Raw genomic sequence first — 23,746 nt, forward strand, 5'->3', positions numbered from 1 at the left:
GGTTTCCATAGCTCCATAGGTCCATATACATTTTCCAAACACATCAATCCCTTTTTACTATGTCATAAAACTAACTAAAAACAACATAAAAAACAATAAACTAATATAAATTCAACACATCAATGGAATTAATATGGTTAAACACAGATCAGTCAGGTTGATGAAATATTGGAAGATACCTTTTTACCATGATTTTGAAACCTTCTTTTGTGTTTAAAATGAAGGAGGGAAAAAAAAATCTACTCATATGTTGGCTGTGGGCAGTTCAGAAATCGTTACCATGCGGAAAAAAAATACAAAAAAATCTAAACATTTTTGTGAAAAACTATTGTTTAAAAAAAATCTGCTTAACGATGATGTCACTATAGTGGACGGGTTTCTGAACTGCCCACAGCCCTCCTATGAGACACAGACTGAGTAGAAAAATGGTGCCATTGTATCATGATTATTAGTGAGGACCTATTATGAAGATGGGTATGTAGCTACATTTTTAATCTACCATATTAAAACTAATTGATTGATTGATTGATTTAGTAGGCATAGCTTCTGTTTGATACCATCTACTCAATACAGAATTGATGTAGACATTACACTTACTTAGCCTACAGTATATTTAATTAACGTAGACAGACTACAATATCTAAAGTAAAAAAGTGTATAGGCCTATGGAAAAGACAGGTGAACTAAATGTCATCGACATCATCATGACATTAATGCATAACAAGCTGGAGGCGGGCGGAGGGCTTAGTTTACAATGAGTAAGAATCACGGACGGAATGACAGGCGCACATGACAGGCACCCTCCCATGAGAGGGGAGGGACCTTAGCATTTAATGCTCTGAGAGCCGTCTAAGCGCTCATAGACTGATGACCTACCTGTAGCACACGCACTGCGCGGCCAAGTGCGTCTCTGTGCCAAGACCGTTACAACGGGAGTAAAGCGGACACCGTCACTTCCCAGCATTCGCACAAAAGCCGTAAAGATGTTACTGGGTCGTGTGGTTGTTGGCGTTCTCTTGTGTACGTTTGCTAGAGGTGAGTCATGTTTAAAACTTTTCAAATGTATTCTTAATGTGAAAGTAAAAAATAAAAGGCTATTTTAGTCCAACTTAACATGGCTTGAAATCAACTTTGATTGCATGGGCTATAGTAGGCTAGTCGTCTGTGACGACAGTTAAGTGCATCTATTGAGTGTTTTAAAAATCGGACATTACAGCAACTGAGCAACATATTAAACAGCCTACAAATTAAGGTCTAGATTATAGGCAACCTTTCTGTATAGTTTCAAGAAAACAATAATCCCCTCATTGTTATCACATTTCTTTAAAAAGAAAAAGAAAGAAAGCAGACTGAAGACTTTCAAGACTGACTCACTCACTGCTCCTCCACTGTGACTCAGTGCTCATGGGGTGGACAGCTGTCACGGACAGGACACCAGGCAAACAGGTCTCCTTGACCACTAGAACGCTAGCTTGGGGTGAAAAACTGTCTCACACAGAACAGCAATGATGACAATTCAGTGAGTGTAATTGGTTTTAAGTGCAAGCCTACTCCGACAAAGTGTATTATATAGCATCTGGATGTGGTGTGGTGTGGCAGTGTGCTGAAGTTGCCTGAAGGATTTTGATTAGCCCACTGAACAGAAACTGTGATATCTATTGTCTATTGGTCATCATAGTCGCTTATTTAGATCTGCCTTGAAAAGCCCCTCTTTCTTTTTTAAAGCCCATGGAAGTGGAAAGGGCTGAGAGTCAAAGGTTACTGGCCTTAACGGGACACAGACTCAGTCATGTACCAGGGTGGGTCTTTCTGCTTGTTGTTGCCCACGGCAAATTTTTTATGGGTTCCAGCTCCTGTCATGTATTTAAGAGCTCTTGAGATGGGGAGAGTGTGCGAGAGAAAGAGAGAGCTAAAGAGGAGTTGAAGGAGGCTCTGGCATGGGGCATGACTGAGTGTGTGTCTATAGGCAGCAGTAAAGAGGTGCAGATGAAAGGGTCTCCCGGGGCTTGCGATCGTACTCTCCTGTGTCTGGCGCCACACATGCATTTGCATGTGGCCCCTGCAAGAGGGGAGTCAGAGGCGAAGAGAGCATGCCAATGTCTCTGTTTCCTGTCTTCATATCTCCTCCCTATGTCATAGTTTGGGAGCTATAGTCATTATTAGGTCATCATTAATGACGGTTATGACGCATGCATCCCAGGGCTACAGGAGAGTTGATGGAGAGCACAAAAGTCAAACCGGAGTCAAGCACAGCAACATACCAAACCACAGGGCTTTGTAGTTTTCATCTTGTTCTTATTCATCTACGTAATAAGCAGAGAGTGGAAACGTCAAGCACCTGATTAGCAAATTGTTGATTGTTCATTCTTGTCATCACCCAGCTTCCCCTTCCACTTGTTTCGTTGTAATATTTCAAATTTACTTTCTGTGGAGGCTCTTTTTGGCAAATCTAAGCGTCACAATAAGTATTGTTTAATTTCATACTCTTAATACCAGTACTTATCATACTTAATACTTTAGCAGGTTCACACTTTTGATTTATTGCTGCATTTATTTGTTTATTAATACATTTTTTTACTTTACTCTTTTTCCTGTGTATCACCCCTGTCTTTTCCCATGTTGTACCCTGTTGGATTAGGCTAGCTACTCCGGGGCAGTAAATCTCACCCTGTAATTGGAATGCATGTGCAGGCGGAGCTTTAATAGGATATGATATGTGGAGACTAGGCAGTGTGAGCGTGGTCCAGGCAACCATCTGTTACCTGAAAGGCTATAGCAGCACTGTTTGCACTGATAGGGAAACAGAGAAGTGGACTCCTTTACACACTCTCAAATCCCAAGTGTTAAACTTGAACCTTTACATACAAGAGTAAATTCTTTGCTGTGCACTGATGTACTGCAGTTAGTTTTGAAGTGAAATTGGAGGCTTATACTGAGTCAAATGAGTAAGGAATATGGGAACAGAGATCTTAGATAGGATTATCAGGGATACCTTAGAAGAAAAGAGATTGGGACCTGATATAAGATCAGCTTTTGTGAGGTATGTGGGAGGGGACGTTTTCTGTGTTCCCATTTATATACCCTTTGTGATATGGTAGCTGTTGCCCCACTTCCTGCTGGTTAGGTGAGTTTACTGTAAGTGTGTATTTGTGTATTTACGTGCACGTGCGTGTGTGCGTGCGTTTATGACTGTGACTGTCACACGTCACGTGTCTATCTGCATGCATGTCAGCTCTTCTTGCAAACAGCATGAAGGAGCCACATCCCTGGCCCAGATGAGCTCTGTGCTCACTAGCTACATGCAGATGTGCAGGACGTGTACACATAGACATCAAAGGGGGCTTCAGCCCCTGCCCTTTTACCCGTCTGTAAAACAACTGCCCTTTCCAGACCACAAATGCAGCATTTACTCTGGTGAAAGAAATGCACATGCCCCTCCTTTCCTTTCCACGCTATACCCAAAGTCTAGTCTATACCCAGAGTGCTGGGTTGCGCCCCAAAAATAGCAGATCTACAAGCTCTCAACGCGTCGCAGCGCAACGCGTTGTGAGCTTGTAGATCTGCTATTTTTGCCCTGCCCATCCAACACTCTGCACGTCCCTGCAGATGTGTCTGAGGAGACTAAGATGCAAATATATATTTATCTAAAAATTATGCTCTCAGTTGAATTTGTTGATATGCACATTGTTAAAGTGAATCTCATTAACCTTCAGCCCAAAAGAAAATCCCCATGCACAAGAACAGTTTGAAGTGACTTTGGTATTCCATATTCCAGCATGCTGACCTTGACATGGCTGCATAATCATGCAATCATCCCCCAGGAATTCTCACTCATCACTAGCATTCAATCTCATTTATTAAATAACTTGAACAATGAAAATGTAAATATGCTCCTCCGAGCGGTCCATCCAGCCTGACAGTGTGTTGCGGGGGCGAGTCCCGATCCCCCCCCATCTCTCCCCTTCCTACTACTGATTAAACTACTGTTATGTTAATATATCAATAAAAGGCAAAAAGCCCCCCAAAAATATCTTAAAAAAAGAGAGAAAAAAAAAGATTCTCCTTGAAATACATAAAATAGATTGTGGAAAAAGCACTGTTCTTATAATAAAAAAACTACTTAGGATGCATTTGTGTTTGTAGAAGATAATGCCGTTTGACATTATTTTAGTTAACTCCTTCAGTGCCACCTAGTGGTCACCAGTTTAGGCTCTGAGTGCCAGATCTCCCATTATAAAAAAAAGAGGGCATTTTAATTTTCTTTTTTTAATTTTTTTTAATACGTCTATACGGGCATGGCATCCAGTGCATAGCTGATTTAGATACGGGATGACGTCCCTGGCACAATTTGTGTTCAGGCGCCAACTATGTTTATTGACAACGACTAGAAAATGCTATACTGGCCCGGGCTGGCCTAGCGGTCAGGACACCTAGGCTGCTAATCCAGCGGGTCACAGGTTCAACTCCCGATCCCGATGACCTTTGCTGCGTGTCACTCCCCATCTCTCTCCCTCCATTTCCTGTCAACTTAGTGTGTACTGTCAAATATAGGCGGAAAAAGCCCCCACATTTTTAAATATCATAAGAAAATTATATACTAAAGACAAGGCAAGACCAAGATCAGCTATAGCTTTCAGAATCAACCGCAATCAAGAGGTTTGATATAGGCATTCGTGATGTATCTAGATTATTCTTTTAAAAGTGTGGCTTGATGGCTGCAGTAGTCAGCTCATGTGGGAAGCAAACTGAGATAAGAGATGTATTAACTTGTGCCAATTTGTAGAAGATATGAGCCAGGTCACTTCAGGCAATTTCAAATACTTTTGAAAAGGTCTGTTTTCAGAATATCAAAGCAGCAGGAAGGGGATTTCAGATGTTGTATAATATCCTCCAAGCTTTCATGGTTGATCATAAACATTGTGTCGTACTTGAATTAGTTTGAAGTGAACACACATTAGCCTGGAAACCAGACAAATCTGCCAGTGCAAAAAGAAAAGCCATGATATTAGTCTGGCCATGCCAGGCTTAGCCTCGGAAACCCAGACGTTTTTATTTTTATTATTAGTTCAGAGGCTACTGATGTAGGTTGTAGGCATATCTGTCTACAGTTGCAATTTGCAAACAAGGCACGCACTGGCATTTTTCTTGCCTGTGCGAGGGAGGGACTGCCTTGGTATCTCAGACTCTCATAGTAGACGTAACATAATAGATGTCATAATGAATTTACAATTACAATTTACAATTTAGGCATTTAGCAGACGCTCTTAATCCAGAGCGACTTACATTAAGCAAGAACAAAAAGCATGGGAATACATCACAAAAAAGCATTTATCATAAAACATGCGTAAGCTAAGAAAGTAACAGTGGAATATCTATATTATGAGACTATACATATAAACTATATACTACTATGCTATACATATGTACTATGGCGTGCTATGACTATATACAATGCAATTATAGTGCTGTCTACATAACATGCTATAAGTCTGTATCAGATGCTACCTAAGTCTACAGAAATGCTATCTAAGGGGGTAGGGTAAGTGCTATGGGCCATGATGGAGTCTGAAAAGGTGGGTTTTTGCAATGGGAAGTGCATTCCACAGTTTTGGAGCCAGAAGGGAGAAGAGTTTGGGACGTGTGGAGCGTTGTCCCGGCGTTTTTAGTGAGGGTACTTCCAGCTTCCCTGCGTTGGCTGATCTGAGTGCGCGGGAGGGTTTGTAGGGTTCAATCATACTTGCAAGATATGGGGGAGCCATACCTTTGGTTGCCTTGAATGCCAGCATCAGAGTTTTGTATTCTGTGCGGGCAGCGACCGGGAGCCAGTGGAGGGAGCGGAGCAGGGGGGAGACATGTGAGAATTTTGGCTGGTTGAAGACCAAGCGAGCTGCGGCATTTTGGATCAGCTGGAGAGGCTTAAGTGCACATGCTGGTAGGCCAGTAAGGAGGGAGTTACAATAGTCGAGTTTTGACAAGACTGTTGTCTGGATTAGGAGCTGGGCTGATTCCTGGGTGAGGAACGGTCTAATTCGTCGTATGTTATAGAGTGTGAACCTACAGGATCGAGTGACAGCTGTGATGTGAGCTTTGAACGAGAGCTGACTGTCCAGGACAACACAGAGGTTCCTGGCTGTTGGGACAGACGTTACCAGGGCGTTGTCTACGGAGATAGTAATGAACATGGCAGATGTGTTTTTTCACAGCTTTTCAACATTCTGTGTAGCATCTCTCCATGGGGAAACACACCAGCTAAACCACAAACCTCGATCAGTAGTATAAAATCTTATTACCATCTGTATTCCTCTTCCCTTCTTCCTCTCCTGTGTGTGTGTGTGTGTGTGTGTGTGTGTGTGTGTGTGTGTGTGTGTGTGTGTGTGTGTGTGTGTTTATCTTATTTACCTACAATATCTTGTATTGTAATACAAACACGCATCAATGATTACATTGTTTCACCTGGATTGACCTTCAAGATAGTGAGATTTAGAGTCTGTAGAGAATAGAGATGAGATTGAAAAACCCCAGTAAAGTTAGGGTGAGAGAGATTAAGGTTAGTTATAGGGGGGTATGGTCAGAGTTAGGATTAGGGTTAACTATGCCAGTAACAATTAAATTTGACAGCCACAAGGAAAGTACACATAAACATGTATGCTTGCTGTGCTTGTTGTACCTACTCAGGCATGCATACCACAAGATGGGAACATAGAGATGGCTGCCTGGAAATATCAAGAGGTCATACAGCAGCATGTGAGAAATGTCCACTCTGATTATTAGAAAGCTTCGGAGCCTGGACCATGTCTTTTAATTAGAGCATTCTGTAGTCTAATAATGGTACATGCCACCTACATGATCGCTTTTGATGAGCATGTCTCAGGCATCACGCAGCGCCATTTGTGACGCGTGAATAGCTTCGCTGGTGCTGTGCGACAGATACAGACACGAGCTGCCTGCGGTACAGACATCTCCAGATGACCATACTATACTAATGAGATCCTGCTCTCTGGCCTGGGGCCCTTCCTGACGCTGTTAGGTGGCTGTACTTAACACAAAAAATGCTGGAAACGTATCCATACGCTTTATTAATATCGAACGCCGTACGCGCGAAGCGTATGTATACGTTTTATACGTTTTTTTATTGCTTACTGTACATCAACGTCCTATGCTCCAGGACACCGAAGAAAATAACAGCGATCGTCTCCAGGAAGCTCCAATATGTGATCCGGGAGTAAAAAGCCCCTCCCTCCTGAAAAGAGGTCTGTCTGTGGCGAAGACGCTCCCTCCTCCAATGCCTCCATTACACGTATGGGTCTGCACGGCAACGGCATAGACCAACGCAGATGTCAGGGCATCTAAAATGGAGTTACCCATACTCTAGTAGTAGTCTAGTGTCTGTGAATACACTCGATTCCCCCTCCCCTCCTGTTTCTACATGGTTTCTCCCGAGGAATCTTTGTGGGGGGAGTCTCTTCTGCCCGGATCGCATTGCAGTTTGAGTTCCCCCCCCACTGGCCCCAGGCCACACTGCGCCTTGCAATCGCCTTGCACCGCTCTCTCATTCTCGGAAAAAGATATAACGCAGTCGTGTCGATTTGCCCTCTGCCAGTATATAAACCAAGAATAATCTTCAACGATCGCCATTTCATAACGTTTTCAACACGCACACGGCACACGCCATGATCAACTAACTGCCTGGCTACGTCTTCAGTCTTCACCAGCCATCGCTATCCGTTGTGTGTATCGCCATCGCGTCTTCACTTTGTTTGTTTGGGCAAGAAGCACGATCAGCGATGGAAAAGAGCTTTATATCCACGGCAGATAAGTAATGACGTATTATCGAAGGACCGCCATGATCAACTTACTGCCTACGTCTTCGTCAGCCAATGCAGCCATCATCGCTATCCGTTGTGTGATTGTGGATGTAGGCTATATCCACGGTATCGAGAGAGACGCCCGGCTGTGATATAGGTCTTATCACTGCAATTATAATGAATAAAAAGGCTACAATCACACAACGGATAGCGATGGCTGCATTGGCTGGTGACAACGTAGCCTCGGTCCCAGGCAGTTAGTTGATCATGGCGGTCCCTCGATAATACGTCATTACTTATCTGCCGTGGATAAAACTCTTTTCCATCGCTGATCTCTGCTTCTTTGCCCAAACAAAGTGAAGATAGCGTTGTCCAGCCAGTTATTTGATCATCTCTCTCTCCTGTGCTTCTTTCCTCAAACATGTCCAGACATGTCAACCTCAACCACTAAACTCACCGATCCAGTAACGCATCTCACCGTTATACTATCGTTCTGAAGGCAGATATAAAAATAAACATAAATAAATTATTGTCATATACATACTACACACTGAATGAAAGCCCTAATTGTCTACTTTTAGGAGGAAAACAAATACATAATATTGATCCCATGTACAGTTTGTCAGTAGGCTATTGAATGCAGTTGTTCAGGTCCAACTATTATTCACAAAATAAGGCCTATAGCGACATGTACATATTATATACCGTATGAAACAGAAGACCCTCTGCTTTCATAAGAAAAAAACTAATACTGTAATAATAATAAAAATCACACCCCTGTGAAGTGAGCATTTCCTCATGAAGTTATCATAGCGAGTTATAAAGGTTTAAAGTCACAGAGATTGACAGGCAGATATAAACATAAATAAATTATTATCATATACATACTACACACTGAATGAAAGCCCTGAATGTCTACTTTTAGGAGGAAAACAAATATACAAATATATACAAATATAGTTTGTCAGTAATTGGCTATTGAATGCAGCTTGCGCCCACCAGAGAGGATTTCAGAAAATGCATGGACCAGAAGAACTATTATTCACAAAATAAGGCCTATAGCGAAATGTACATACTATATACCGTATGAAACAGAAGACTCTCTGCTTTCATAAGAAAAATACTTCTACTGTAATAATAATGAAAATCACACCCCTGTGAAGTGAGCAGTGCAATGTTGCGCAACATTGCACTGCTCACTTCACAGGGGTGTGATTTTCATTATTATTACAGTAGAAGTATTTTTCTTATGAAAGCAGAGAGTCTTCTGTTTCATACGGTATATAGTATGTACATTTCGCTATAGGCCTTATTTTGTGAATAATAGTTCTTCTGGTCCATGCATTTTCTGAAATCCTCTCTGGTGGGCGCAAGCTGCATTCAATAGCCAATTACTGACAAACTATACATGGGACCATGTGTATTTGTTTTCCTCCTAAAAGTAGACATTCAGGGCTTTCATTCAGTGTGTAGTATGTATATGATATTATTTGTGTTCATTTTTATATCTGTCTGTCAATGTCTGTCAACTTCAACCTTCCATATCTCTGCTGTTTTTTCAAAAGAGCAGCGTGCTGCGAAAAGCAGGTGTTAGAAAAAGGTCAATATCTCCAGAATGGAAGATGGTAGAATCATAATATTTTTTTTAAATTGAAGTGGACTAGTTTGGCTTCCTTTTGATTTATGCGGTGTGATTCTCGCTATAAGAGGCCCCTCGCTGTGGGCCCCGAAAAAGTTCAGAAGTCCCAATGTTAATCGCTCAGCACCACCAAGCCTGAGCAAATAGAAAACTCTAGCAATCAATGTGTTAAGTACAATTATGACATATTTGCACTTTACTTGAGTATTTACAATTTCCAATACTACATACAATACAATACAATACAATACTACATCTACACTACATCTCAGATCCAAATATTATACTTTTACATTTATTTGAAAACATTACGATGCATTGTGAGCTTGTAGATCGGCTATTTTCAAAAGATTTTAAAACTTGAAATGGGACATTCTGCTATGACTATTTTTACTTTTGGTACTATATTTTGATACCAATACTTTAGTACTTTTACTCAAGTAAAATTTTAATTCCAGACTTTTACGAGTATTTCTGAATTGCAGTATTGATACTTTTACGTAAACAATTTCAGTACGCCTACTTTTATGTACGTCTCGTGCTCTGTGTGCCTTCTTTAATCAGGCCGTTCAATAGTAGTTAGTTAGTTAGTAGTTAGTTGGTACTAACTAGGTACCAAGGTCATTCTGCACATGACAGTTAGTTTGTGTAGGTGTACTTCACACAGGAGGGCTATTGTGTCCAAAGAAAAGCCAGTCCCTATAGCATGAAATATGATTCCATCTCTCTCTCTACCTCGTCTGTCTGTCTGTCTGTCTGTCCTCTTTCTCAGTGTTAGAGGTAATTTAAAGGGGGGTCAAATCTCTGCCAGCCGGTAGCAGGTGTCTCCCTTGGCAACAGATGCACTCCGACTTTGCACCATTGCACTGAGCGGGCGTGTTTGTTCCTCCGCTCGCCCCTACTCTCTGTTCGGAGACATGAAAGTGCATTATGATTGGAAGGGAACCAGGACGCGTTTCGGTGGGGTAAACCGGACATCCTGATCCACACACTGCCTCTTGAATGTGTGTTTGTTGGCGAGCTGAGACCCACAGGTGACCTCGTCTGACCCAGCAGTCATCCCTTTTGTGTCTGCTGGGGATTATCCGGCTGAGGGGTTAAGTCCTCAGAGAGAGCTCCCTGTTAGACCTGCAACACACTTGGCGTGCGCTTAATTACTACCATTCATATATGTTCGTCAAGACGTATTGTTTCATGTGTGTGTGTGTGTTTGTGTGTGTATACAGTACATACAGTAAGTACGTACATGCATCCTGTACACACACACACACACACACACACACACACACACACACACACACACACACACACACACACACACACACACACACACACACACACACATACATACTGTACATGTTTGATCGATGACATAGACAGCACTACAAAAGACAAAGTGGTTATACTGACATAAAAATAGCAGCAATGCATTAAATATAATTAACTAATAAAAAAAGCCCTAGAAATGAACGAATATCCTCATCACCCAGTCTGCAGCACAATCAATTTCTCCACTCGCCTGGAGAGGTTACAGGAGCAGTACCACAGCACCTCAAAGGCCCTTAAAACAAGGCTCCAGACCTCCCAAAACAAACTGGTCAGGCTCCTACTTGGCCTCACCCCCCGAACCCACCTCACCCCTGCCCACTTTGACAGGCTGGGATGGCTTAGGGTCGACGACAGAGTACAGCATCTTGCAATGGGTCTGGTCCACAAGATTCGATACACCACCAAGATACCCATGTACCTGTCTAAATACTTCCTTAATGTAAACGAAGTCCACACCCACAACACCAGAGGGAGTGCAACAAACCATGTACAACCCAGATTCGGCACAAACAAGGGACTAAATTATTTTCGCTCCTATGCCACCAAAATGTGGAACGCCCTACCAACAGTCATTAAGACATGTGAATCCCTTGACTCCTTCAAAACCGCTCTCAAAGGGCACCTACGGATGGCTACAATTCGAAACTGGCCTCTGTAAAATCTGAATCCCCCCCCCCCCCCCGCCCCATTTCCCCTCACTGTATATGTATTTTTTCCCTTTTTGCTTCCTATATGATGAATTCCTGTTCTGTTCTTTAGCTACATAGAAGTGTCTATTTGTATGTCTCTAAATGTTTTGATGAATTGAACAATGTGGACCCTGTTGTAAACAAGTGTAATGCTTAATTGGGTCGTCCACTCACAGTTAACAGTCTTTGTATTGAGTTTGTGCTTAAAATGTACTGTAAATTCTACAAACTATTAATAAATATTTCAATCAATCAATCAAAAGGCAAAGGAAAGCCCATCAGTTTGTGGAGTTATAGACCAACTCCCTCTATATTGCAATATATTACGTTTGTGTACTATAACTTATAATACACAAACTTAAAATATCGCAACTGTCAGCACTACCACAACGATGGAAAACTAATCTAAAAAGTAGTTTGTGGTTTGTGCATGAGCGTGCGTGCATGCACGTGTCCATGCATATGATATCATAATGTGTGTGCTGACATTTACAGGTTCCCTAAATTCTTTGTGATGTGCGTAGTGTAGGTGATGTTCCTATTCGTGAATTTCCCTGAAACGTATTCCTTGCATTCAAAAACAGCCATTCTATAATATAATATAATATAATATAATATAATATAATATAATAAGGGTAAAAGGGTGTTATTTCTTCCTCCGCCTAGTGGGAATGTGTGTGCAAGGTGTCCCGGCAATAGCATGCTGCATTCAAATAAATGAAACCATTGTGTTGGCTGTTGACTCTTACGGGTGGACATGAAATCATATGCTATGAAAATATCTACATTGTAAATTCACATGCTGTAACTGCCACAGATCTGAAGTCTAAGTTCTGTATTCTGACATTTGAATTACCGTGGAAACTGTGTTTGTTTATGGTGGTTAGTAAACATGATTATGAAAATGATAGCATGCATAGGTAGTACCACTGTGTTCTACATGCCGCTCGTCGGCAGGCTCCTCCGTGAGAATGTGGAGGTCGCGCTGCTGGGGCAAAATGACATGGGACAGAATATATGTTCATCATTTGATTGGATGATTGATCACACCTATGTCAAACATTTCAATTTGAATGATAACTCATGGGAGTTGTAGTTCTCAGTGAAACTACAAGGCACCCAAAGACACCAAGTGTCCATTTAGACAAGAGAAAAACATCACAAGGAAAAAATTACTATTTACAAACGAAGTAAACAAAAAACTGAAAAAAACAAAAGCCAATAATGCAATCAAATGCAAACATCAGGCACATACTGTAGCCATCATAAAGCAAAGAGCAAATGTAATCTTTTGTCATCTGTTTATATAACAACACTCATATCGAAATCTTCATTGAGACCTAAGGGTTGTAAACTTTCTAAAGTGTGGATCCAATAGAGCTCTCTCTGGCATAACCTTCTGTCGACATCACCCCCTCTCTGAAGAGTAATCTGCTCTATTCCCTGGAACCTAAGGGAGGAGATAGGATGAGAGTGATTATTAAAGTGACAGGCTACGGGGTAGTTTTCATCTTTTCTTCTGATTGAACTTTTATGTTCACTGATCCTTTGTTTTAAGGGGCGGATAGTTTTACCAATATAGATTTTATCACATGGGCATTTTAACAAATATATAAAAAAAATTGTGTTACATGTGATGACACCCTTTACTGGAAAGGCTTTACCTGTTCTGGGATGTCTAAATACATTAGTTTTCAAAGTGTTGTTACACTGGGCACAGTTGCCACAGTGATAATTGCCTGGTTTAAGGGGGGCCAGGAGAGTCTGTTTTGGTTGCGGCAATATGTTGGCTCTAACCAATTTGTCTTTTATATACAAACAGAGGTGGATCCTTAAAATGTTGTGTGAGAGCTGGATCTGATGTCAAAATATGCCAATATTTCATGACTGTGCTCTTAATCATGTATGCCTGGGGAGTGTAGGTAGTGATACAGGAAACTGAATATTGTTTTTCCTTTTTTACACTTTTTGTCAATAAAACAGATCTGGATGTATCTATAGAGCAATATGGTAGGCATCATCAACACGATTACTAGAATAGCCTATTTCTTGGAAGCGTTTTATTTTTATTTCCAGGGCTTTTTCTATGTAATCTTCATCAGAATGGCAAAGTCGTCTCAGTCTGTAGAACTGACTTTTTGGTAAGCCATTTTTTTTAGCTTTGGGGTGAGCACTACTTTGGCTATATAAAATTGCAGATATCACGTTACTTTGTGCCACGTTATGAGCTTGTAGATCTGCTATTTTTAAAGAATCTAGAAAAGTATTTTAAGTCTTTTAATATATATTTTTAAGCCAACATTTTTAACTCAACTTCTGGGGTTCCTTGAAACTATAAATATTTTGAGATTTGGGGTCGGCAGCCAAATACATATCATTTTGGCTGTCCTTGACATGAAAAGGTTTGAGTTATTCAGAGAGAAGATTTAGAAGACATTTTTAGAATCGTTTAAGGCACACTGCCTATCACTGACTCTTGGCTGTGTGTTGACACAGCAAATATTAGATCCAATTGAACATGCACTGTACAAACAATCTACAATAAGGGAACCATGACTGGCTCAGTGCCTGCCATATAGTTTCAGTCCTTCTGAAGTTCTCTGTTATTCATTACATTTGTTATCAGATACCTGATATGTCCAGTATGTTGCATTTCTTGTACAAGCATGATTGTGAAATGTGATCTTCCATGTACCAAAACCAGATAGTTTACATACACAGTTATTATAATGTCAGCAGCGATATCAGACAGATCTCTGTGTCTTGTTTCGTTTTCGTTTATTTTAGTTCTATGTCCCCTCTCCATTAATTAAATAATATTGCCTATTATGTGTTGCCTTTATATCCATTTCATCCACCACTAATAATGGTTTATACAGTTCTGCTTCCCACAGAGAAAGAGAGAGAGAGAGAGAGTGTGTGTGTGTGTGTGTGTGTGTGTGTGTGTGTGTGTGTGTGTGTGTGTGTGTGTGTGTGTGTGTGTGTGTGTGTGTGTGTGTGTGTGTGTGTGTGTGTGTGTGTGTGTGTGTGTGTGTGTGTGTGTGTGTGTGTGTTCAAAGAGTGTTAATTTAACTCTTGAAAGAGTGAATGATGCATTTAAATTTACACTCGGAAGAACAAATATCCAATGACTCTATTCCTGCCAGGTGTGTTACGCCTGTGGATTTTCATCTGCAAATATGTTTTGGTTGCTAAGCGATAAGGCCAATAATTCCCAGAAGGCAGCATACACTCTCTCAGGCTGGTTGCCTGGAACATAGCTGAAGAATTTACATAATAGGTTTTGTTTTCTCATAAGAGTAGTATTTTGTAATTGTTACACAGAAGGAGAAATCATTTGATCCTGAAGGCACTAGTAGGCTATGTAGTGAATTTCTGTAGGATCTTATTATGAAGCCATATGTACAAGGCTAGCCAATACTGTAGTGTAGAATAGATCACAACTGCGTTCTGGCGTACCTCAGCAGATCACAGCAAACTATCTGCATGGAGTGATAGCATTCTGGGTAAAAGAAAGAACATATGTTTACTTTTGTATTTTGAGTGAACCTCCCCTTTATGCAAGGGTATTGTTTCCCATGACTAGGAAACTCATTTCAAGTATCAGATGTCTCAAGACAGATACAATGTAATCTCCTGCCTTAACCACTAGAAGCCCAGTATGAATACCTACGTTGGGTGGAGAATTCATAAAAAATAGCCAATATAAACTCACAACACCTCGCGATGTTGTGAGCTTGATCGGCTATTTTTGGTGAAAAAATACGTCATGGAAAGAAGACATGGTCTCCTCAATGATGATTGATGAACACCTCAATGATAACACCTCAATGATAACATGAACACCTCGATGATAACTCAGATATGTTTTTTACAAAGAAGTGAGGGTTTAAGTTTAAAGGCCAATCGTTGCTACACTTAATGTAACAAATGTATACGTGCATTCAATGTATTATATAACCACTGGCAGACACTGCTTAACGAAAATGACAAACTTGTTCGCTTTTATATGTTTATTTATTTATTGCAGGAATGGCCACAACATCTCCTGTGACGCCTGTGGATAGTATCTCTACTACCAGTGGACCTGACATGTCTAGCAGTTCAACACCTGTGGATAGTATCTCTACTACCAGTGGACCTGACATGTCTAGCAGTTCAACTCCTGTGGACAGTGTCTCTACTACCAGTGGACCTGACATTACAACTCCTGTGGACAGTATCTCTACTACCAGTGGACCTGACATTACAACTCCTGTGGACAGTGTCTCTACTACCAGTGGACCTGACATTACAACTCCTGTGGACAGTGTCTCTACTACCAGTGGACCTGACATTACAACTCCTGTGGACAGTATCTCTACTACCAGTGGACCTGACATGTCTAGCAGTTCAACACCTGTTGCTATCTCTGCTACCAGTGAACCTGACACTTCTAGCAGTACAACGCATGTGGATTGGACCTCCACCACCAGTGGACCTGAAATGTCCACTATTGAAAGTAATTTCAAAACCAACGGACCTGAAATGTCCACTGTTGAAAGTAATTTCACCACCAGTGGACCTGAAATGTCCACTATTGAAAGTAATTTCACCACCAACGGACCTGAAATGTCCACTGTTGAAAGTAATTTCACCACCAGTGGACCTGAAATGTCCACTGTTGAAAGTAATTTAACCACCAGCGGACCTGAAATGTCCACTGTTGAAAGTAATTTCACCACCAACGGACCTGAAATGTCCACTGTTGAAAGTAATTTAACCACCAGCGGACCTGAAATGTCCACTGTTGAAAGTAATTTCACTACCAGCGGGCCTGAAATGTCCACTGGTGAAAGTAATTTCACCACCAGTGGACCTGAAATGTCCACTGTTGAAAGTAATTTCACTACCAGCGGACCTGAAATGTCCACTGTTGAAAGTAATTTCACTACCAGCGGGCCTGAAATGTCCACTGTTGAAAGTAATTTCACTACCAGCGGGCCTGAAATGTCCACTGGTGAAAGTAATTTCACCACCAGTGGACCTGAAATGTCCACTGTTGAAAGTAATTTCACTACCAGCGGACCTGAAATGTCCACTGTTGAAAGTAATTTCACTACCAGCGGACCTGAAATGTCCACTGTTGAAAGTAATTTCACCACCAGCGGACCTGAAATGTCCACTGTTGAAAGTAATTTCACCACCAGCGGACCTGAAATGTCCACTGTTGAAAGTAATTTCACTACCAGCGGACCTGAAATGTCCACTGTTGAAAGTAATTTCACCACCAGTGGACCTGAAATGTCCACTGTTGAAAGCAACTCCACCACCAGTGAACCTGAAATGTCAAATAATACCACACCCACCCTAAACAATGTTACTTCTGATGCAGCAACCACAACCACAAAACCAGAGAATGCCACACATACAACCTTTGCTACAGTAATGACAACTCCAAAACACACCAATGCTACCACTAGCGCTTCCACCACCTCCAACGCTTTCCCCCCTGCCTCCGCCACCACAGCCAATAGAACAAAGACGACTGCACCCATAGCGGGATCCACATCCTCTCCACATACCTCCACCTCCAACCCTGTTCCTGCTAGCACCTCAGTCATTAGCACCGTAGTTCCTCCTGGAAATTCCACCACCCATAGTACCTTGCCAGCAACCACCAGAGGTAGGCTTCTGAACAAGTTGCTGTCACTGACAGAGAGGAACACCATTAAACATGGGAAGATAGAAGATCTTGTGACATAATATGTACAATACAGTAGCCATACTGGGGGATATCAATGTTGATTGTGTTCTGTGTTTAATGCCTAGACTGATTCTTATGTATTTTCTTACTATAGTGACTGATCACACTGCTACTACCTCTACCAATATCATCCCAACAAATCCAACTCCAACCATTCAGCCGACAGTCTCCACCGCAGCACCCCCATCAATCATAGGTATCCATGGGTCCCACATATTGTAAGAATAAAAGGCAAAAGAATGACGAAAGATTTGTGTCGAGTGAACGGATGTATGATGTGTTGTTTTTCCCTCAACAGTGTGTTCCTCCTCCAACTCATGTCCTGTGGAAAGTATCTGTTTTGATGACACTTGTCAGTGTCTGGCTGGTAGCTACCTGTTAAATGGCCGCTGCACACAAGGTAAGTGTTTAGACATGTCATGCATGCGCTTTAGATGATGATAATGTTAAGGTTGATGATTGTAATGATGCAGATGTTATTCCTGTTTTTCTTCTCAGGTCAAGTGTTCCCAGGCCAGCTACATCTTGAGTCATTGGAGTTTCAAAATGAAATGAGAAACAGGTCTTCAGAGATATTTCGGAACACTGCGGCTGAGATCTCAGGAACGGTACGTTGTACACAAGACATACCATTTGAACAGGACATGATATACATGATTGATATTCAGTATAGATACTGTGCACACACATACAATACTTATACGTTACAGTACATGAAAAAAGGAAAAAAACAGATTGAAAAAGGAGTGCTCATTTTGTTCGAGTTCACCTCCTGCGCTCCCCTGTGGCAGGGCGGGGCACCCCGTCAAAAAAATAAATGAAAGGAGGTACAGACTCGGGGGGGACAATGATTTAAGATATGTCCCAATCGCTACATAACTCGCACAGCTCTGAGTCAACTGAAGGTGCCTTTGCAATGCTGGGCACGTGGCACGTGGCTCAAGTCGGAGAAATCAAGTGCACCTTTTTCAAGCTGACTGGTTTTCCAATAGTACTGTGAAATGCACTCACGCACGCACGCACGCACGGCACATCACGAACGCACGCACGCATGCACACGTACGCGCGCGCGCGCGCACACACACACACACACACACACACACACACACACACACACACACACACACACACACACACACACACACACACACGTACACACACTCTCTCTCTCTCTCTAAAAAATACTTCATTTTATAGCTCAGAGCAGTCCTTCAAAATCAACAGGGATATGTCAGGACTGACGTTTTACAGCTGCTGTAAGCATCTTACTTTTTTCTGCAATTATTATCATTTTTAAAGTATAATTTAATTGTCTGACTTTGTGCGGTGGTTCTTCATCTTTCAGACCAGGCAGTGTACTAGCAACAGTGAATAATGTGTTTGAAGAGTCCAACTCCAGTGAAACGACGATTGATCAGGCCATTCAAAAAGCCATAAGTGCAAATACCGGAGGTACCGATTTGTTGACTGGTGCAACGTTTGAAGGTGCGTATGAATTTAATACTACGGTGTGTGCTGCTATTACCATAGTGGCCCACTTGTGCAGACTTATTTTATTCTTACATTAAAAGTTTATAACGTCGCGCCCGCTGGCCTACTGTTCCAGGTTTCTTCTGTTTTCTTTTGTTTTTTTTACGTGCTAATAAATAAAACAAACAAACATGCCACATATAGGCGCTGGCCTGACAGTGCGTCGCATGTTCGAGTCCCGTTCATGACGACCTTTGCTACATGACTCTCTACCCTTCTCTCCCTCCCTCTTTCCTGTCCATCTTCACTTGTAACTATGAATAATGGCAAAAAGCCAAAAACGAATCTTTAAAGAAAAAAGATAATTACCTATTATGACCGCCCTTAGGGCCCTGTTTTTTAAAGATAATTAATGATGAAAATAATACACATAAATACTTGATTTGAAGCAGTGTACAGGTATTTCTCTCCATCTTTGTTCCATATGTTTGCTCTCAGGGACTGACTTATGTAAACAGACTCCAGAACCCTGTGATCCCTTAACGACAACATGTTCTGTGAAGGGTGGCCGCGTCATCTGTTCCTGTAAAGACGGCTACTTATCAAACACACTCTACTCAAACAAGAGCTGCCGAGGTGAGAACCTTTTTACTTTATTTCAAGGACCCTCACAACTCTAAAAGTGTACAAATGGAAACAACATGGACCCGGAAGGATCCCTGGTCCATTTGTTTCCATTGCACACTCTGAGACTAACAGAACGGCAAGGGTCCATTTAGAATCTCCCAAAAGAATCCTGAGGGTACCTGGACCCCAGTTGGAGAACACTCTAGAAAAGGTACTGTACCACTCAGGGAATATTTTCATTGTCACAAAGAGACAGAGAGAGAGAGAGAGAGAGAGAGAGAGACACACACACACACACACACACACACACACACACACACACACACACACACACACACACACACACACACACACACACACACACACACACACACACACACACACACACACACACACACACACACACACACACACACACACACACACACACACACACACACACACACACACACACACACACAGAGACAGAGAGGTAGAGAGACTCAGACAAGGTCAAGTGCTCCAGACATTTCTCCAGGCGGACCTTTGACTCTTGGTTCATATATCTCTTTAATGTATTCTTTTGCAAAGGGGTCGTTTCCCTGGAAACAAGTGGAACAATTGCAATACTGATCATTAGTGGGCTGGATTGGCTCTGACCTAGAAGAGCGGTTATAGGGAGCTTCTAAAGAAGAAGTAATTTACAGTAGCTGCACACACACATGCAGGCATGCAATACTGTTGTTTTGTTTTTGTTTTTGTTTTTTTAGAAAACAGAACGTACTTCTATGCACTATTTGGTAACAGTCATGGTTACTTGTACAGCACAGAACACATAATAATAAGTTCTCATTATTCTTCTGTTCCTGTTGTTTAGCGAGGCATATACTTCCTGTTCCTACAATACTAACAATAGTTGGAATCTATTTGCACAGATTTTTTTGTTTCAGTAAGTCATGATGCTTCCCCATCTGTTTTTTGCAGCTTGTCCTAGCGGTCAGCAGGCAGTGGAAGGCACGTGCCAACCGTGAGTACCCCACACATATTATCTATTGTTCGGTTTCTGGAGACTTTCCATGTCAAGCTGATTCTTGTGGCACTTAAAACTACACACCAGGCCTGGATCACTGGCATGGTGGTCCGGGCACCTGGGCACCTGTAGCCTGGCAGTGTGTCCGAGGTTCGAGTCCCGATCCCGGCGGCCTTTGCTGCATGTCGCTCCCCATCTCTCCCAATGTTCTGTCTTAAAAAAATGAGCTAAATCCTTGACCAAGTGTTCAATGAGACCCTTACGTACACTCTAGAGTTACAATTGGACAAATGAATTGATATTGATGATTTTACTGTCTAAATGTCCCTCCCCATGTGTACTGCAGGTTGAACTGCATTGCTCATCTTCAGGATCTATATAGCTGGTGTACATTTATATTAGGTCCTAAACATGAATGTCTTTGTGTTAAAACATCTGGGGTTGTTGTAAATATATAAGTGAGGTTATAGTGATATACATTCGAAAGAGTTTGATTTGTGCATAAAGTTCATTTACATGGTGTCTAGTGTTCAATCTGTTCATCCTGAGTTGAGTCTGGCTCAATGACCTCTGTACTAAAGAATAAAACATGTCTCCTCTGCTATTGTTGTCTATAGTTAGTGGTGGGGTTAATATCAGTGATTGTATCACTTTAATTGCCTTTTCCCTGTTTCAGATGCCCATTCGGCTATGCTGGGCTCAACTGCAATGACTGTAAGTTAATTTCTTCACAGGTCCAAACTCTTTTGGACCTGTGGTTTAATTGTTGTCAAGCCTTTATATTAGTGGTTCTAAAAGTGGGGTCCAGGGACCCTCAGGGTTCTTTGAGGGGGTTCTAAATGGACAATAAACCAAATGAACCCTCACAGGTCCATTTGGTTCTATTTGTACACTCTGAGCTTTGGGGTTTATTGAACTTAAAAGGTTTGAGAACCACTGCTGAAGGGACATTGTAGTAGTAGTAGTAATACTTTATTGATCAAAGGATTGATCCTGTGTCTGTGTCTTTATAGCGGCTCTGCTGGCAGTGGTGGTCATTGCCTGTACCTTGGGTGGAATTCTGCTTCTCCTGTTCTTGGCTCTGTTCCTTTACTGCTGCATGTAAGAGCAACCATTTCAAAACCCCTTCGTTATCACATTTTGTATTTTATTAAATAACTCTGCTCCTATAGCATTATAAAACCTGTAAATTCAGTTTCATTGTTCAAGTCTGTATTATGTTATACTGTATATAAGTGAAATAACAACATATCTTTATAAATCAACTCAACTCTGCTGTGTGCATTTCAGCCGGAGGTGCACGGATGATGAAAAAACACTTGACAACAGCCCATACTCAGTGGATGAGTTCAATCATCCCTGGCCGGTCCAGGGCATCACTCCCATCCCACGGGCTACCACTAACCCTAACTGGGACCCGAATCCCTCTATCGAGATGACGGAAGGAGGAAGCACACGTGCCCTGGTGGACAAAAAGAACAATTCCAATGGACTGGTGAGTTACCTTGCATCACTGGACCTATGTGACCTAGGTGTCTATAACTCTGACATGTACAAATGGAACCGAATGGACCACGGAGGATGCATTTGGTTTCATTTATACACTTTGTCCATCGATGGGAGTCTCAGAGATTTACAAAGTAAATGTTTCTAAAATGGTTTGTGGCCTACACGGGGTCCTTGAAATGTAAAGGCGGAGAACAAGTGCCTTACATGTTTCTCTGTCTTGCTATGGAATACACCACCACAATCTCTGATGGTCCACTAACAACACTGTACAAGGCCTTTATCCTGTGCATTGCCACCCCCACCCAACTGCACACAAATTGCTTCTGCTTTCCAACCCATAACGGCACTATCATCCTCACTGTTATTCTGTCGGACTCAGGCAATAAATGCTTGGACATTAAAAGCATGCGACTCCAGATTATCCACAATGTTTGTTAGCTAAAATGTAGCTCACCCCATAATGCTCCCTGCTTTGCCTGACTCCCCATGTGTTGCTTTAGGGTTTTCACACACCACAAGGATGGAGCAAGGTAAGGCACTGCTTTGCTTTTAGATTCTGATTGCGACACACTGTTCCCCGTGCTAATAATTCATAGAGGCCTTGCTGAGAATAATGGTGGTGTATGTCTCTTTGGTCTAATGGTAGCCTCTGGGACTTTGTGGATACTGTGTGGAGACTGTGATGGGACTGGAGTTTCTGATGGGTGTAGAAAGCATGCAGTGTGCTTTCAACATAATGAAACATCTAGCTGTCGCTAAAGAATAGTTGTATCTTGATCACTGCACATTGGTCACTGATATGCATTGCTTGTGTGTATGTGTTGCCAAGCCATGGCTGTGTGTCCACTCTGCTGCTTCTGTGAGGGCTTGACCGTTTGTGGGTGTGTGCGCAATCGTGTGTGTGTGTGTGTGTGTGTGTGTGTGTGTGTGTGTGTGTGTGTGTGTGTGTGTGTGTGTTTATCTGTGTTTGTGTGCGTGTGCGTGCATGTGCATGTGCATGTGCATGTGCATGTGCATGTGCATGTGCATGTGCATGTGCATGTGCATGTGCATGTGCATGTGCATGTGCATGTGCATGTGCATGTGCATGTGCATGTGCATGTGCATGTGCATGTGCAAAGTGCGTGTGTGAAGTCTTTTATTTCTCAAAGAGACTAATATTTTCAATTCTTCCTGTGAAATTTCAGTCAGGGTCATATGATCTGAATCCAGAGGGAATGAAGACCTTCACAGGCAAAAATCCCTCTCGTTACTCCTATTTGGTCCAAGGCCATGAGAACCCCTACTTCATAGGAGGAGAAGACCAGAAAAACTGAACATCCAGCGACCTGGAATGGGGAGGATTGCAGAAGCTCACTTGAAACTGTCTTTCCATTGTAGATTGGGCGCTTTCTAAAAAATCCGATCTCAGTATTGGCAGGGACTTTTATTATTACGGTCTGTTTGGTCCGAGTCCAGAGATCAACACTCCTAACAGCCACCAAAGAGACTCCACCACTCATGTCAAGAATAAAGAGATAGTTATTTAATTACATTTTATGCTTTTCTTTTCTTTTCTTTTCTTTTCTTTTCTTTTCTTTTCTTTTCTTTTCTTTTCTTTTCTTTTCTTTTCTTTTCTTTTCTTTTCTTTTCTTTTCTTTTCTTTTCTTTTCTTAACTGATATGACTGATCATTACCACTAGATGTCCCTATTGCACAGCATAATTATTCTTAATGGAACAAGTAGGTTTCTATGAATTATTATGAGGAATCATTCTGTAGAATTTCACAATGGACATAATATGGCTGTGTGTTTCAGATTGCTATAATTGCACTAAATTGTGTGAAACGTTTACTACATGTTTTGTAATACTGTTTAAAGGCTGTTTTGGGCTAAAATGAGATACTTAGGCCTATTGGGTGATTATGTTCTATTTAAATACA

General features: G+C 41.7%; 2 protein-coding genes across 3 annotated transcripts; both read left to right on the forward strand.

Annotated features, from left to right (window-relative positions):
• Positions 1-972: 972 nt before the first annotated feature.
• Positions 973-16,618, forward strand: LOC310868526 (uncharacterized protein; the record flags this gene model as incomplete). Its single annotated transcript, XM_083778981.1, has 3 exons — positions 973-1,035; positions 15,493-16,502; positions 16,610-16,618. Exons 1-3 carry the CDS (start codon positions 984-986, stop codon positions 16,616-16,618), a joined length of 1,071 nt encoding a protein of 356 aa, XP_083635107.1. The 5' UTR covers positions 973-983.
• LOC310869134 (uncharacterized protein) lies at positions 16,607-23,451 on the forward strand. 2 transcript variants are annotated; one of them, XM_083779733.1, is made up of 13 exons: positions 16,607-17,127; positions 17,303-17,404; positions 17,507-17,608; positions 17,707-17,816; positions 18,406-18,464; positions 18,554-18,693; positions 19,177-19,314; positions 20,269-20,311; positions 20,991-21,028; positions 21,328-21,415; positions 21,605-21,809; positions 22,324-22,353; positions 23,011-23,451. In XM_083779733.1, the coding sequence occupies exons 1-13, from the start codon at positions 16,620-16,622 to the stop codon at positions 23,137-23,139; spliced, it is 1,692 nt and encodes a 563-aa protein (XP_083635859.1). In that variant the 5' UTR covers positions 16,607-16,619; the 3' UTR covers positions 23,140-23,451. The 2 variants fall into 2 exon arrangements, with proteins under 2 accessions (XP_083635859.1, XP_083635860.1); XM_083779734.1 differs by lacking the exon at positions 22,324-22,353.
• Positions 23,452-23,746: the final 295 nt, after the last annotated feature.

The sequence above is a fragment of the Protomyctophum parallelum genome (genome assembly GCF_964188405.1).
Source record: "Protomyctophum parallelum genome assembly, chromosome: 13".
Lineage (NCBI taxonomy): Eukaryota > Metazoa > Chordata > Actinopteri > Myctophiformes > Myctophidae > Protomyctophum > Protomyctophum parallelum.